Source organism: Accipiter gentilis, chromosome 1 (genome assembly GCF_929443795.1).
Source record: "Accipiter gentilis chromosome 1, bAccGen1.1, whole genome shotgun sequence".
Lineage (NCBI taxonomy): Eukaryota > Metazoa > Chordata > Aves > Accipitriformes > Accipitridae > Astur > Astur gentilis.
In genome coordinates, this window is record NC_064880.1 from 48262571 (window position 1) to 48278554 (window position 15984).

Sequence of the window (15984 nt, forward strand, 5' to 3'; positions counted from 1 at the left end):
TGCTCTGTTACCTCAGCTGTCTAAGGTTTTTGAGAAACAAGGAAGGTTTTTTCTCCCGTTTTGGGAGGTAAGTGGTAACTCTGGTTGATCTCTGGCTGGGGTGAGGTGGAGCAGCAGCAGCAGCGGTGCTCTGCGGTGTCCCTCCAAGCGTGTGCTGGGCAGGCGAGTCATCAGCTGGCTGAGACAGAAGCGGAAGAGCAAGGAAGGATGGTGGCCTTAGTCTGGAGGTTTGTCTTCTCCCAGAATTATTTGCTACATTTGCCATACTTTTCTATAGTGTGAAAAGCTACTGTAACTTTGGAACTTTAAAAAATTTTTCTCTGGGACTTTCTATCTTGATACCAAACCTCAACACCTGGCAGCTGTTAGAATTTGGTTTTCCACTGTGTTGGGTCTTGTGTGGTGTCTTGATGTGTTACAGAATGAATGAGGATCATGTCCTAATGTTAGCAGGAGTAATTGAGCCCCAAAATACAGCCAGAGCTCCAGCATTCCTGGGTCTCTGGCGGTTTGTCAGGTTTGGAAACCCTCTGACCTTGTTTGACAGCATTTGTTTGATAACAGCCTCACAGAACCAGCACCTTTCTTATTAGTGTGTGACTAATTATTTTTTAAAAGAGCAGAGTCGTGCAGCAGGACATGCTGACACTTGGATGGATGGATGGATGGTGGACAGCTAGTCCTGTGTGCGGGGTGATGGGAATAGTTTCCAGTGGCAGTATTTCTCTTGGGCTTGGCTTTTATTTTTCGTCCTGGATAAACTGTGAAATTCTAACTGCACAGGAGCAAAATATAGTGCCTTTCACATCTGTTTTAACTTTAAATAAATGAGGTATATTTTTTGCAAACTACTCAGCATGCAAGATTGCACCCAGAACTCCCTGGAAATGTGTTATGTGCACTGCATTACAGCTCCTTTTACTTTCATTGTATTGGTGTTGATGCAGGTCTTCTGATTTACCCCAGATGACCATGGATTTCTTCTTCAGTGGTTTTGCTTGAAAAAAAAAAAAAAAAAAAAAAAAAAGAAATTTATTAAGCAGCACCTCCTCAGTTGTTTTACTGTGTTCTTATCGCAGCCTCTGTGTGCAAGATCCTGTCCCTTTGACCTTCAAGTCCTGTGTCATCGCTAAAGACTGCGAAACATCTGAGTGGTCTGCATGGAGTGCCTGCTCAAGGACCTGTGGCTGGGGAGATCTTGCCCCGGGCTTTCGGAGCCGGCGTCGCGGTGTGCGGAGCGTGGCGGTGGGCACTGGGAAGCAATGCCCAGAGCTGGAAGAGAGGGAAGCATGCAGCGTGGGAGGGAAAGAGCTGCTGAAGCCTTGCCCGAGGTACAGCAAGTGCTTTTAGCCCAGTTTTTGGAAGTAAATAAGCCAGTGTTTGATGACTGCCTTGTGCAAAGCATATCTTCCCTGCTCGGTGTTTGTGCGTGGAGGGGGTCACATGTCGTGCTTTCTCTCTGTGTCTAAAAGATCATCATTGTTAACTGTGATTAGCGGTATTATTTATTGTTAGTAATATTCTTGTACTTGTTGCTATTGTCATTATTACTATCACAATAATTACACTTATATATAGAAATACATTTAAATTACACCCACTACAGTTTAAATTTTCATATTTTAAAAATTGAGAGCAGATACTCTTGTTCTCCGAAGGGGCTTTCATACTGATGACTGTTTCGGAGAATTTCTCAGCTGCACAGCTACTGGGCACATCTCCATAGCTATGTTTTTATTGGCTTTTAAATTGTAATTTTTGGATAAGATTTAATGATTCCCCTTCATCTCCCCATAAAAAGATCCCAGTCCTCCTTGAGGAAAATGGGAACTGATCAGAGGTAATAGCTTGGACTTTACTCAGCTTCTCTGGGTACTTCCTCAAATGGGAAGCTTTGCAGTCCCTGAGTGCTTGCTTGGTTTATGGCAATCTTTGTTCTGGCAGAAGGTGAGGATTTCGCCTGTCTGATCTGCAAGTCCATGCTGTATGCTTGGTCAGGCTAGCATAGGGGGTTGCTAGTTTGCTTTGCAAAGAAAATAAAATATTGCTTAATTTTTCCTGTGACATGTTCTGAGATTGAGTGTAAAATGCTTCAAGATTGATAAAATTTTATATCCATGCAGACAAATCTCCCTGTCTGTGAATGAGTGTGTTTAATGTAAGGTCTATTTAATGCTCAAGTCATGAGTTTCTGGGGCTTTGCCAGATACTGCCAGAACCTTTGATAAAGCCTTTGCAAGATACATTTCTTAGGAAGGCGTAACCTGTAAAAATGTCTCTATATCGTTGGGTTCATTCAAAATCAAATGCTGATCATTTTTATGCACCCTGCTAGCAGAAGAGAGGAAGTATAAAAAAAAGAAAATATTCTGTTGCTTGATTACATCCTACGAAAAGGCTCTTATAGAGTGATTTTTGCTCCTGCCCAAACGCACATCAATTTCAAAGACAATAGATTAACACATTGTCTCGATGATTTTGTATAGGAGCGTGGGTGCAGGTGACACCTGATTGGGGTACACTGGCTGGTAGTTAATCAGGGGGTGAAGAGACATGTGTCTGTCCCTAGTTTCTCACTTCCACTTTTTGACATTGCACTGTATTAAAGTGCAAATGATTTGTAGGGGCTTGGCATAAAGCCAGGAGAGCCCAAAAGGTGCATAACACTGATAATTTTTCTGGAGGTGCCAGTCTTGCTATAGAAGGAAACCTGTCGTTCTTTCAGTATATCACTGCTATGCCCAGGTTTTCATGAGCCTAGGAACTCTTAAACCTTAGTTATCCTGCCATATCTGCATACCTTTCAGTTCTTCAGGCAACACCTCCAGTGAAGTATCTGTGTGAGCTAGGATAAACTGCCTAATGAGCTAACCCAGAAAAATAACATTAGACCTGCAGGTTAATAAGGCCACTTAACTAAAAATATTGGACACCCCCCTTGCCCCCCCCAAACCCCTGGTATTTAGTTAATTGTTATTTCTAAGATGTAATATCTCAAAATGCAGGTGGTAGGCTGTGACCGTCTCACACTATGCAGTGTTGAGTAGGGCCTGCTTAGTAGACTTTGATTTGGCCATTCAATACTGCAGGAATAAAGAGCTATAATGTTGCAGTGTGTGCTGTGGGTCTACCAGATGTAAGGCTAGGGGGTCAGAATTTTGTATGAATGAACAGAAGTCAAACATTTTTAAGTATGTTATTTAAGTGTCAGCAGCTGGTAAAGGATGTTATCGGTCCATGTTGCAGTTTACGGCCTAGTGATTTGGTGTTGGCTTTTGGGAATTGGTGACTGAGATACTAGAAATACTTCAGATTGGAAAGCAGTAGCTTTCAGCCGTAGAGGGGTATAGTATTAAGAAGTCTTTGATGCTCCTATTCTCCTTATTTGAGCATATTCTCTTTGCAGTGTAATACCTAGAAAGATTATGCTTTTTTTCCTCTTAAATATATGCCACCTCATCTGTGGCTTTGCTGAGGCTTACCAAACAGTTATCTTTTCTTTCTTCTTAAAAGAAGATGATGAATTTAAGGAGATTCAGCAGCAGAAAGAAAAGGCGCTCTCCTTCGTCTGGTCTCAACATAAACCGTTCATTCTTTCTTTCTGGCTTGTGTTTGCCTAATCAGATTAGTCTTAAAATCTTTTAAGATGAGAGTCCTATTTACTTTCCCAGTTCCTGGAAATCTGGTCTTTGCTGTTTTTTGGTTGATTTTAAGACAAGTAGCCTTTCCTTTAGCTTTATTCTTTGGCATTCTTTCCAAAGCATGCTCCAGGCACAGCAAAGAAAATGGGTGAGGACATAGACCAGAAAGAGAGCAAGTCTCTGAGCAGAAGCAAGGGGATTCTCTAGAGGCTGTTTTTTAATGCAGGGACAGAGAGCACCCCGTGACCGGATGAAGGTACACATTGCGGACTATATCCAGTAAGACAGAAAAGCAGCAGCTCAAGAAGTAGCACTTGCAGAGTTGTACTCAGCAGGGGGAGATAGGTGAAGTTATATTCCAGCCTCCTAAAAGCATCCAAAGGGGAAAAAATACCTTCAGTTTCAGAACTGCTCTGTTAACTATTACCTCTATGTCCATGGCAAGGCTACAAGTTAAAGGTCCCATCGCAGGTACATAGCAATTAGTGTAAATTTGCTGTTAAATGGGAGGGACTTTTATGGCTGAAGTCTGCAATAACTTCTTTAATCAATAGTTTAAATGCAAGAAAATAAAACACTTTAACTGCATGTAGGACTCCAGAGCTTTGTGCTTTGTTTTACTTTTGGTGATTTGTTCTGAAGGGATTAGATTAAGCGTTTAAAAAGCTTAAATACATAGGAGGTGATTCTGCTTTCTTTTATTGTGATATAAATTTGGGATAGCTCAATTAAAGTCAATGGGTATATACAGGTATAAAACTTGTGTAAGTACTGAGAGCATAAGTCCTATAGACTAAAGAGACCAAGAGGTTACTATAAATCGGAAAGATACTGAGCACGTGTTTGTTGCATAACTGTCACTGAGTCATCAGTTTTAAAACAATGTATTATATCATTTTTATCCTTGATGTGTAGCTTTCGTGTTCACTGGGAATAGATAGATTTTCCAGAATTATGATTATGTCTTTAAATCTTTCATTTTGGTTGTGGTTGCTATGTTACAAGACAGGGATTTAGAAAAAAAATCTCTTTGCTTTGTTGGAAATTCAAAGCTTTTCAGAAGTTAAATGATGGAAAATGGGGAGGTTTTAAGACCTGATTTTTTCAAAAGGCTTGAGGTTACTGCTGAGATACAGGTGTGATGGTATCACTTTGTAAATGAGGCCCATTATGTACCCCAATTAAAGATAAGGCGTTAGGGTGAAGTAGGAGAGGCTTGAAAGGAAAGGCAGTGAACCATGCTAGCAGGCTGCTGGAGTTACACTTTGGGAGTGGTAGCAACACTACTTTTCAGCCCTTTGACCTTCACCGGTCTTGGGCGCATAGCAATGAGTTCCATTAAGCTGGGCAGCTCTGTTGCCTCCCCTTGGATCAGGAACCATCTGTGGTGAAGCTTTGGTTCTCTAGCTGCAGGCTGGACACTTCTGCGGCTGCAGTTGGGTGTCACAGTACAAGAGCACGCTTTGCCTTGATTGGAACAGAAACCTGCTGGACCGGCTCTTCTGCTTCCTCAACTGACTGTTTAGCAGGGGAATTCAGAGCACGGCTTGTGATGTGAAAAGCTGTTCAGCTTTATCAGCCAGGTTCCCTCCTAGATATCTCAAGAACACACACTATTGTTTCTAAACTAGCAGTTTTTCTTGCCCATTTTCTTAAGCAGACTGATATAACTGTGGATTCTGGAGGTCCCCATTTGGGACATTAGCTAGCTAGGGTCTGTCAATCTTTGAAGTAGAAGATTGAAACTTCTATAACTCCTCCTGTAACTCAAACAGGATTGTCAAAACTGGAACAAGCCTATTGGGAAGGCAAAGGGAAGGGCTGAGATTTTTTTTAGCTAGAATAAGAGCTCTGCAGATAAATATGGGTCACAGCTAGGACTGCAACTATACTGAGTTTGCATTGGTCTAACTAGTATTGGTATGAGTTAAAATGAGATGTTAAATCTACTGATGTTTGAAACTGTCGTCACCGACAGGTTTTGGCATAAGGATCACAAGAGTACACTAGACCAACTTTGATCCAAATGTATAATGTCCCTTCCAATTCCTGAGTTATCACACTCTTCAATGTTTGGGGATGGTGAACGGGGTGGCTGGATGGTATTGGCCTCTTAGCTTAACGATGGTACAGCGTGGTTCTCGTATGGTCTCCTCTAACAACAGAATGTCCCTAGTGGCATTGGTGGCTTTGGTCATCTTTGTTTGGCTAGAGAAATTAGTCACGTGGTAAAACCACTGTGGATATTGCTAATAATTTGCAAGTACTCGCTTGAGGTTGCCAAAGTTACAAAAACCCCCAAGTATTTTCCAGCCAGTAATCTTGTTTTTTTGCTAATGGCTATTAACAAGCTTCTGATTAAATATAAATAGAAATTATGCAGTCACTTTCTCTTCATTAAGTAGTATTAATTCTCATTGTCTTTAGTGTAGTCCATAGATGGGCAGACTAATACCAAGTATTGGCCATGCTGCTTAAAGCCCTGCAAAGTCTGCCACAAAGCTGTCTGAGATCGCTGCGTCTGTCTGGAAAGGTCTTGCATTAGGTTTCCAGCTCAGTGGGATAGCAATCCCTTGGATACGTTTCTGGTGTAGTAGGCTTGTTAATGGCCGTGAAAACGTGTACCTTTTAAACAACTAATGCTTGGGGGTCAGGATTTGTTACTGGAAAGCTCTGGACAGCTGAGGATATGTCCAGCTGGGAAAAAGCAAGGTGGGCTGATGGGGCTGAGGCTTTAAGCTGCTCACAGCAGAGCTGGAGCACCTGATAGCTGTTCATTAAAGACTACTCTGTGCTATAGCACAGTATCTAGTTACTCTGTGAAAATATCTAAAGGGATTTTTTTCCCCCTCCCCCCAGATTCAGGGGCTGATGAAGTTTAATTATCTCTGAGCTGAGATTTAGTTATTTTGCATAATTTTAATCACTGATGGCCTAATTTTCATAGGTGTTAACTCCCACAGCTCACGCTGAATAGGAGAAGCAGGTGCTCACACCTCTGGAAATGAGTCTTTAGGATCCCGAGTTCACAGCTGACTACCTAAGCCGGATACTGATAATCAGTTTTTCTTTAGTCAGTTATTGTTTTAAGTAATACTTCCCTAAAACGACTATTTCCATGGCTGCAGAAAGATGCATGTGTTCTATATTTAAGCTTCTAGTTTTGAAAGTGTAGATCTGAAGAGCACAATGTCCTTAAGTGGTCTGGAGGAGGAATCCTCTTCACCCGGTGTTTGATGAAGAGCACTTTTCATTGCCTTTATGATAAGAGGAAGGTTGCTTTTAACACTGCAGGCCCAAGAAATGTGATTAGGAATTCCCAGAAGGAACTACTAGAAGAAAAAATTCATGGCTGTGCTTTATATGTTGTGGGACTTCAAGTGTTTCATGCTTGTCATGTCAAAAGTGTATTCTTCATCGTTTTCCCTGTTGGTAATAAACCCTGTGAGTATATCCAAATTTGCACATGATACTGTATACTATTTAAGAAAGCATGATAGCTCATCTGAAAAGTACCTGTAAATTAAAATTAATTGGCAATATTCACAAGCATCTTCCATGAGTATGTTACAAAATTCCTAAGTGCCTTGTGGCTAGAAATCATTGTTACGCCCATATTTACAACATAAGAAGTTAAGAGAACACTGATGTGTGCTCAGGCAAACTAATGTATGTATTTTTCGTGTAATTTTGGGATGCATGTTTCCTTGCCATAGCTGTAGTCAGGATCAGATTCTTGCTATGGAGAATACACAGAATTAAAACGAGGAAGGCTTTTTCTGCAGAGGCACCCCGTTGTGCTTGAGCTTATGGTGATCAGTCAGGAGGTTAACAAACATATGTAGTTTTAACGACTGCAGATCTGCTGTAAGAGGTGAGAGTGTTTGTCTTGAGAATGAAAGAAAGAAATTATTTTACATAGTTTACATTAAAAAAGACCCAAAGATTGTATGGAAAAAGTAAACTATGAAATTTAGAGGAGCAAAGGAATAAAGCAGCAGAAGTGTGAACAGATTGGTTATAAAAACAATATTGCCTGAGATTTGTGTTCATGAAGCTAGGAAAGACTTTGGGCTCTTATTTACTCTGCTGATACTGTGGACTGTGAATCAAAATGAATTATGCCTGTGAAAACTGTTGTATTAGAAATATGCTCTACATTTTCAGATATGATAAGGAAATAACTTTTGCTTTCCACTGATTCAAAATACTGTTTTCCCTATAGTTTTAAGAAGTTCTTCCTGGCATTTAGGTTGGTACATACCAATGATAATTGCACAGCATTCACGTATCTGTGCCCAAGAATGTTATCCTACCTTGAAAACCATTAATGCTCTTTAGGTGTGAATGGAATATGGAATGAAACTATTTTTATCTAGAGCTTGCTGTGTATCACAACTTCTGGAAACTGAAATGAGAGAACTGAGTTACTTTAGCCAATCCCTTAAAGAAATTGGTAGTACCCTAGGCGTTTATAAAGCTGTCACCTGTAGAAAAGCCGCCCGGTGCTTAGAGCTCCATTGATGTATGTAGGGTTTTAGCTATTAAGTGCATTTCAGAGTGAGGTGTTCAGCTCTTGGCGGGGGGGTGGGGTGGTTTAGTGGTTTGAGCCACATGTTTGAAAACTAGTTTTCACACTTAATCGAACCTCTTAATCTTCGTTCCTTCTTTGCAGCCTGCTCAAAGGTGTTGTCAGGATGATTTAGTGTTTCAGAATGCTTTGGAGATTAGTGCTATGTGAAAAGTTTTACACAAGTACTCCAGACAAATAGCAAATACTTAACCTTTGTAAATTTAACATTCAAAATGTTTCAAAACATTCCCTGTTTTGGACAGGGAAGTGCTGCTATAAAGATTAAACCGAGTGTATTTTGCCATCTAATAAAGTACCATTCCCTCACCCATAGCCTTTCAAAACCTGTTGTTTTACTTGCTCTCTTTTATTTCCACAGGTTTGCCTGGAGGACTTCTGAATGGAAAGCTTGCCAAGTGTCTCTCCTCCTTGACCAGGACGACCCTCGCCAGCACAAGCACGTAGGCCTTTGTGGAGGTGGCATACAAACCCGGGAGGTCTACTGTGTCCAAATCACCATGGAACTTGGGATGCACCGACTGAAGGAAGGTACGTGCATAGGGTGGTTGTGAAATGTCTGGCCCAAGTAGATCAGAGTAAGAGAAACAGGGGGAAGAAAAATGGTAGGTAATGTGCAATCATTAATAGGCTTCAGCTAGCTGATGCCCTCATTGTATCCATACTTCCACAGGGAGGTGTTACTCAGCATCCGAGGGCGCAGGAGGGCATGGTCCTCAGTGTCCTGAGGAAATGCCAGGAGCCACAGCCTTCTGGGGTGAATTGCTGCCAGTTCTGTAGGTTACCTGTGTGGGAGGGTTTCAAAGAATGAAGGAGCTAAATCTTGCTTGGGGTTGAGTTTTCTTCCTCTCTCATATATCAGGTGGCCCAGCCCCTTGGTAGCTGAATACATTTATCTGTGGTTTAGAGTATAAAAAAAGATGTCACTCTCCATTGTGGATATGGCTTTAGCCTCTGCTTCAGATTGATGCACAATCTTTCTTGTGATTTGAAGGGGAAAGCAAAAATAATATTGTCACAACTTCTGAGCAGACAGACGGTTTTTGGACTCTGGAAGTGAGTTATATTTCTTTTAGAGGAATAATGAGTAGGTACAGATGCTTGATGAATAATTCATATTAGGCTGTATTATTTACTCTGGGTAGTGCTCTTGCAGAATATGGTTTTGAGCAGAGATGTAAGATAATAAGAACACAGTATCATATCTTAGATTTATTTACTTACAAAGGCAAAGCAAATGTTTCCTGGATGCCCAGTGTGTCCTAGCATCCTGCACAGACTCTGAGATTATAGAAAACCAGACCTGTTTTAATCTCTACTCACTCCATGCATAGTTGCTGCTTCACCTCTCCCAAACATCTGGCATGACCTTGCTCTCTCAACACAACCCCACCTCTGTTGTTCTGCACAAGTGTGCGATGCATGTGACTTTTAAATTAAGAAAAGTGCTGTTGATGAGAGGTGTGTAACATTTCTTGACTGTCTTCATCCTTCTGACTGCTTCTGTGGTCCATGCAGCCACTGTACGGCAAGCTGGTGAGCAGCAACCTTTAACTGACTTCATTCACACTTCCTTATTCTTTTTCAGTGTTGTGAATTACTCAAGAAGATTAGAGTAGTGCATCTGAAACACTTACACCAACATAATTCATAACAGAATTGGTGCTATATATCCAGTGTGTGATCACCTGCAGTTTTTTCCCTTGTTCCTGTTCAACTTAAAAATTGCAAGCCCTCCCCTCACTAAAAAGGAAACACTCGGATACCTCTTCCTTGTTTTTACAGTTCTAACCCTTTCTTTTAAAAAAACCTAAAAATCATATAGGCTACTAAAAAAACCAAATGTGCAGAGCAATTGTACAGGGTATGAATGACTCAGTTTCAAGGCAGTAGTGCAGATTTTCAGTAGTCCTTAGAAAGTGAGAACCCCATCTACTGTCAAGATAATCGCATGCAAATAGAAAGAAGGAAAGCCTTCCCTATTATCCCTCCCTATCCAATAATAGTCAGTGTATCTCATTTACTAGCTGATCAATTTTTGTTCTTTGAATAAATAAGGACTGACATCTTTTCTGGCCTCTTTTCTGGCAATCTGAACTGATAGAATACTTTTATTCATCACTAGGGCATCTCATATTTTATTGTACCATTTTTTCAGTGATGGGGGAGAAGATGAGGAAGTTAATCCTTCTATGTATAAGCAAATACAGATTCTAATTGCTACTATCAGAAGTACAGTAATTTTTCTTTCTTCACCTCTTGAGTGTCCTTAAAGGGATCATTCAGGAATCAAACAAGCGAGTCTAATAGGATATTACCATCCATCACAGTTGTTATTCTTCTGGTTACTTCCAATGAGAATTTGGACCTAGGCCCAATAACATATGTGAAAGAAGATTTTTGTCCTGTGGTCTCTCCAGCAGCATTTTTGAATAAAATATGTTGAATCCTAGTTGGAGACAGGTACCATCTGTGATATATTTATACATATTGCTCAAAGCTCTTTTATCCTCCAAGGATATCTCTCCCATTTTTCATTTGCTTAGTCTTCCCATCTATTTCTTCTTTTATTAAAATGTGTATATTTAGAAAGGGAGTCCCTGTTTTCTTGAGTCCCTACATATCAGTTATTCAGAAGGTTAAGTCTGCTGAAATCTTTCTATATTTTGATTATAAAATTCCAACTTGAACATAGCGGAAATGGAAAACTTTCACTCAGGTATTACTTTCAGAAATGGATTGATAAGATTTGATATCTTTCTCTGCCAAGAGGTGACCTAACTAAGAAATCCCTATTTTGATCCAAGTGAAGTGATATATTTTTTAGGCCTTAAGGAGGAAGTCCATACTTTTTACATTGGTGATGAGTATTTGGAGGCAGAAGGACTTCCAATCTTTGAAGTCCTTTGTAAAGTTCTTGCATTCTGAGACTCCTATATCTAGATGAAGCTGGCAGGGAACCCTTGGTAAATGTGTAAAGTGTTGTGTCATTCAGATATCTGTATTTGTGTGTATGTAGGTAAGCCAATGTGTAGGCACCTATGTTAAGAGACTGCGCTATTTTTAGCGTTAGCTATTCTCTCTGAGGAATCTACATCTCTACTCAGTTGTGAGACTTTTGTTAATTTACACTGAACTTCAACGTAATTAACTTTAACCAGATCCTTGTGTTTTTTCTTTAAGCATCTCATTGAATTTTAACACATTTAAATTTATAATGCTTAATTTTCACAGAGAGGTGGTCATCTAATACTTGTTTTGATATCCAGAGGTAGAAGCACCAAATCTACATGTTTGAAATGATGTTGCTTTTAAGGAGGAGACAAATTCTGCACAAAAAGTAGCATAGCATATGCAAGTGAGCTACCTATGGTACAGCTCCAATGTGCCCTTTCTGCCCTTCATCTCTGGATACTCCCTGATCCCTGTTCCTGGATGTCCTGTGTCTGGAGCAAACTGTAGAGGTGGTAGTGCTTACCCTTCTTTGTACCTCTTTTTTTAATGTATATCTGTTCACTCGTATGGAAGATCTTTTAAATAAAGCAGAAATGCAGATCCTCAACTTATTTTCACGGTCAGACACTGCAAACATGGCACACATATATTTTCTTCTCTTTTGTAAGTGGGCTTTTCTGGATTGAGAGAAGATTTTTGTGACTGTTGATTTTATAAAATGTTATCTGAAATGTGTTTTCCCACAATGAATTTTAATTAATCTGGGTGAATGTCACTAACGATCAATCCCCAGTGTACCAAAAAAAAGGCATTTGGTAAAAGTATGGAAGAATATTATGCAATGATCAGTTTATGCAAAGTCTTTCCTTGTTTGGAAATACAGCTCTCCTCTCACTCACAATAAATAAGTCCAATAATATGTGAATTAAAATTCCTCTTAGAGTCTGGGGATGGTGTCTGTGTTTATATTCAAACAGTTAATAAACTTGTGAGGTGCTTACATTTAATAATCTTCCTCAGGACTTTTTTACCTTTTTTCCTGAAGGCCAGGGTGTATCCTTCTGTTTTCTAATTAAATCTTGCTTTTTGGATTTATCTAGAGACTATAGCTCTTTATCAATAGTCTGGGGATGGCATCCCTTATAAAAGTCTCCAGAAGCATTTCCTCTCTTCTCTGAACTAATTACCTCCTATCCCTAGTGACTGGGATTCCTGTTCTCTCCATATTTTCTGTAACTTTCTAACTAGGGATCTGCCTACCCTGTCATTCTTTCATAAAATTTGAGCCTTACATATCTTGACGTTTTTTCTTTTTTACTTGTTTGAATGAGATCCGATTTACCTCTCACTTTCAGAATTTTCTTATAATGGTTTTTTGAGCCTGTCTGCTTAAGTTTTAATTATAGGACTGAAAAGACCTTTGTGAAATGCTGTTTTTCCTTGAATCTTCTTTATTGTTTACCCAGCATAGTAAACTTGGCTAATAAAATGTATCTCTTATTACCATATCACCAGCAAATCATTGCAGTTTTGTATCTTCTTAATTTCTGTTATTTTTCTACCTGAAAATCCACATTAAGTTCTCATACCTGTACAAGTTTCTAAGGTTTTGTTTACAATTTTTTTTTGCTTAATGAGTGTCTCTGTCATATTTATCTCCATATATTTATTTTTATTTGATCTTGGATTTCAATAGCAGGTGTGTGAGGTAGTTGTGCCTTCATTACTCTTAGGTATCTTCTAGTGCTACCCTGCAAAACTATTTCTTACAGAAGTCTTTATTACTTTTATACCCCTCTTTCCTTTGAGAGATATTCAACCCTCACCTGTTAGTAAACATGATTTCTTGACTTGCTTATTCCACTGTCGTTCACCACCCTATACCCATTTTTGCTTTATTTTTAGGATGCAGTTCCACCTGGTTCATCTTACATCAGATTTTTTTTATAAACTTGCGTGTCACCAGCTGTAGCAGCAAAACCTCCTATAGTCTGTTTACAATTCAGGACTTTGTAAATACTCAAGTACCTTTTCAGGTCTAATGATTACTTTCTGATCCATCCCTATGTGTATTCCCTTATGTATTTTTGTCTTACAAGCCACTCCACTGACAGAATCCCCAAATGGTCTGAAAGTGAAAGTGTTCCCCTGCACTTTCATCTAAGTCCTACTTATACAAGTCTCGAAATAATAATTTTACGGCCTTTAGCCTTTCTTGTTTTCCACAAAATACTGAGCTTTCCCCCTGCTTCTGAGAGACAAAAATGTCTAATCCTTTCTTATCTGATGAGTGAACTTTTCAGACTATTCTTATTTCCCATTGGGAGATGTTTTGGCACTGTATTTTATTTTCCAGAAATTAGTACCTCTTTGGAGTTGCACAGAGATGAATTTGAGGACTCCTTTCATTCATATCTTGTATTATTCTATATTTATTCTCATCTCTTTCTTTTTGCCCTTTTGTCTTTTTTAGCTCTAAAATATGTGAGTTTGCTGCCTTTGTTCTCTATGCTCTGTTTTCTAATGAGGGTGCCACATTTTTTTCCCTGCATGTTCTTTGTTCTGCTCTGAATCATGATCTTCCAGTGCATGTCTTCTGGGGGATTAGTGTTTCAAATTGGTATGTGGCATCTGTTCAATAAACTATGGAAGTAGTTTCAGGAAAAGAAAAATACCAACGAAGAGTCTTAGTTGACTGTGCCACCATCCCCTTGGGTGCTAGCTGTCTTGTGAGCCACCAGGTCTGACTCTTCAGAAACAGTAAGTTGGTTGTGCAGGTTGTTGTCATTTATGACTGTTACCATCCTGCATATTTGTTGGGAAAAGATTGCATTGATGGAGATAAGCTGCCTGCAGGAGTTGGTGTGGGATATGCACTCTTGGAATGAATATGAACCATGTGGAATATGAGCCCTATATTAAATGCACGGGGTTTTTTTTTTCAAATTTATGCTGGTGAAGCTGCAGGAATGAGAAGATTGATTTACTCTATGGAAATTAGAATTTAGGGACTTCAATGTTTAAATCCTGTTGTCCTTGTCTGGTTTATGAAATTGAAAAGGAACAGGTTAGAATATATTAGTAATGAGAACACTTGACTAGGACTGTAGTGGGGAGAGAACTGATGGTCAGCAGTGGTGTGAAAAAAAGCTTTTTTTGACTGGCTTGTGGTACAGCAACAGGAGCATCCAGCCTGGGGCTTAGTTGACCTGAATCACAGACACCATGTTCTCAGGTGGTAAAAGCCCCCCCCTAAGGATCCCTCTCATCGCACACTGGTTATTTATCACTGGGATGACCGAACTGGCTTGAAAAGATGAGAAATACACCTCTGAAATGTGAAATATATTCAGGCAAGTCTGCATCAGATTTATATTGCTGGGATGCCGAATTATTGATCTGTAAGCTCACCAAATGCTGAGCAGAATTTACGAGATACAACTGACATAATGGAAAAATAAATATGTAACAGCTGGCTTCTTTGGGGGAAACCCTTTAGAAGCAAGAGAGGAAATGATTTTATTCAGATCGTTGCGGTGCTTGACAGTAGTGTTTAAATGTGTATTTCAAAAAATTTAGTTTGAATCCATTAGGGAGAAAAACATTTTCCCTAATGCCTTTTAGAGGTGTAATATTTTCAGTTCTTTCATGTCTAGAAACTAATTAAAGTAAAATGAAGACAATAATGTATAAAAAGCCTTTGACAGTGAAAGAAGTGCACCTTCTAAAAGGTGCCTTATAAAGAAAATGCCTTTTTTTGTCAACAGGCTATTTGATATGACCATGAAATATTTATCCCTTTATAAATACTTTTATTTCTATAGCTGGCTTTGGTATGCAGCAAATAATATGCTGTCCAGTCAGTTCACATGAGATACTACATTTTAGTTCAGGGTTTTATCTTTGAAAGCTAAGACTTTAATTGCATTTGTATTTCTGTCATTATTTCCTGCCACTGGAACTGGATTAATTTTATTCAAAACAGTGATGGTTTGTTCTGAGTAATTTTGTCCCGTTGTTGTTACGAGGGCGGGGAGCTGCATTGTGTTCAAACAACAACGTTGAGTCAGATGAAAAAATAAAAGGATTTGTATGTACGAGGCTACACCACAAAGTGGGACACTGGGGAGAGATAACAAAGCCAGTGGTAGCTGGGCTGGTCCTGGAACAGGAGACGTTCGAGATAAGTCAAGCTTGTGAACTTGGGCCAGCTCTGCGTGAAGCAGCCCTGCTGCTTTCAGCATCCAAGCTGGCATGGCCATGCCGTGAGTAGACTAGCTTAGCGTGTCACTAGCTTAGCTTTGGGCTACCTGTACCATGTCCCAGTATCATAGACGCATCCATAGAGGTGCTTTTCTTGTGGTACTGGGGCTCCTGCAGGGATGTGGCATTCACAGAACAGATTTCTGCTCCTTGGTGCTCCTACCTGCTCCTACTAAACTTAGCAATGGGCAAAGTTCACACTCTTACGAGGCTTTCATGAAGTATATCCTCACCTTTGGGTTTTCTTCCCTGTTTTTCATGTGGCTTCATTCACCCTCTCTGGTGGTCTGTCCCAGTGATTTCCAGCATCTTGTGGCCTTTTCTGGATAACAGCCAACATGGCTCAAACGTCCTGGAGAATCCCTTTTTCTTTCCCTGTTGCCTCTGCTGTTTTTTCTGGACACTCTTAATGACTTGTCACCTCTGGTCTGCTCAGTTGTGTGACTGCAGGTGGGAAGCCCCACGCTCACTCTGAATTTTTGCCAGTTCTGTCGATAATCTCTACAAATTCTGCTGTAGTAAAACAACACAATA

At 39.8% G+C, this 15984-nt stretch overlaps 1 protein-coding gene across 1 annotated transcript in view; it reads left to right on the forward strand.

Annotated features, from left to right (window-relative positions):
• THSD7B (thrombospondin type 1 domain containing 7B) overlaps positions 1 to 15984 on the forward strand; it is a 334912-nt gene that overhangs the window by 126035 nt on the left and 192893 nt on the right. Inside the window, exons 5-6 of the mRNA XM_049809853.1 lie at positions 1080 to 1331; positions 8594 to 8763. Coding sequence (XP_049665810.1) covers positions 1080 to 1331; positions 8594 to 8763 — 422 coding nt within the window. The remainder of the gene's footprint in view (positions 1 to 1079; positions 1332 to 8593; positions 8764 to 15984) is intronic.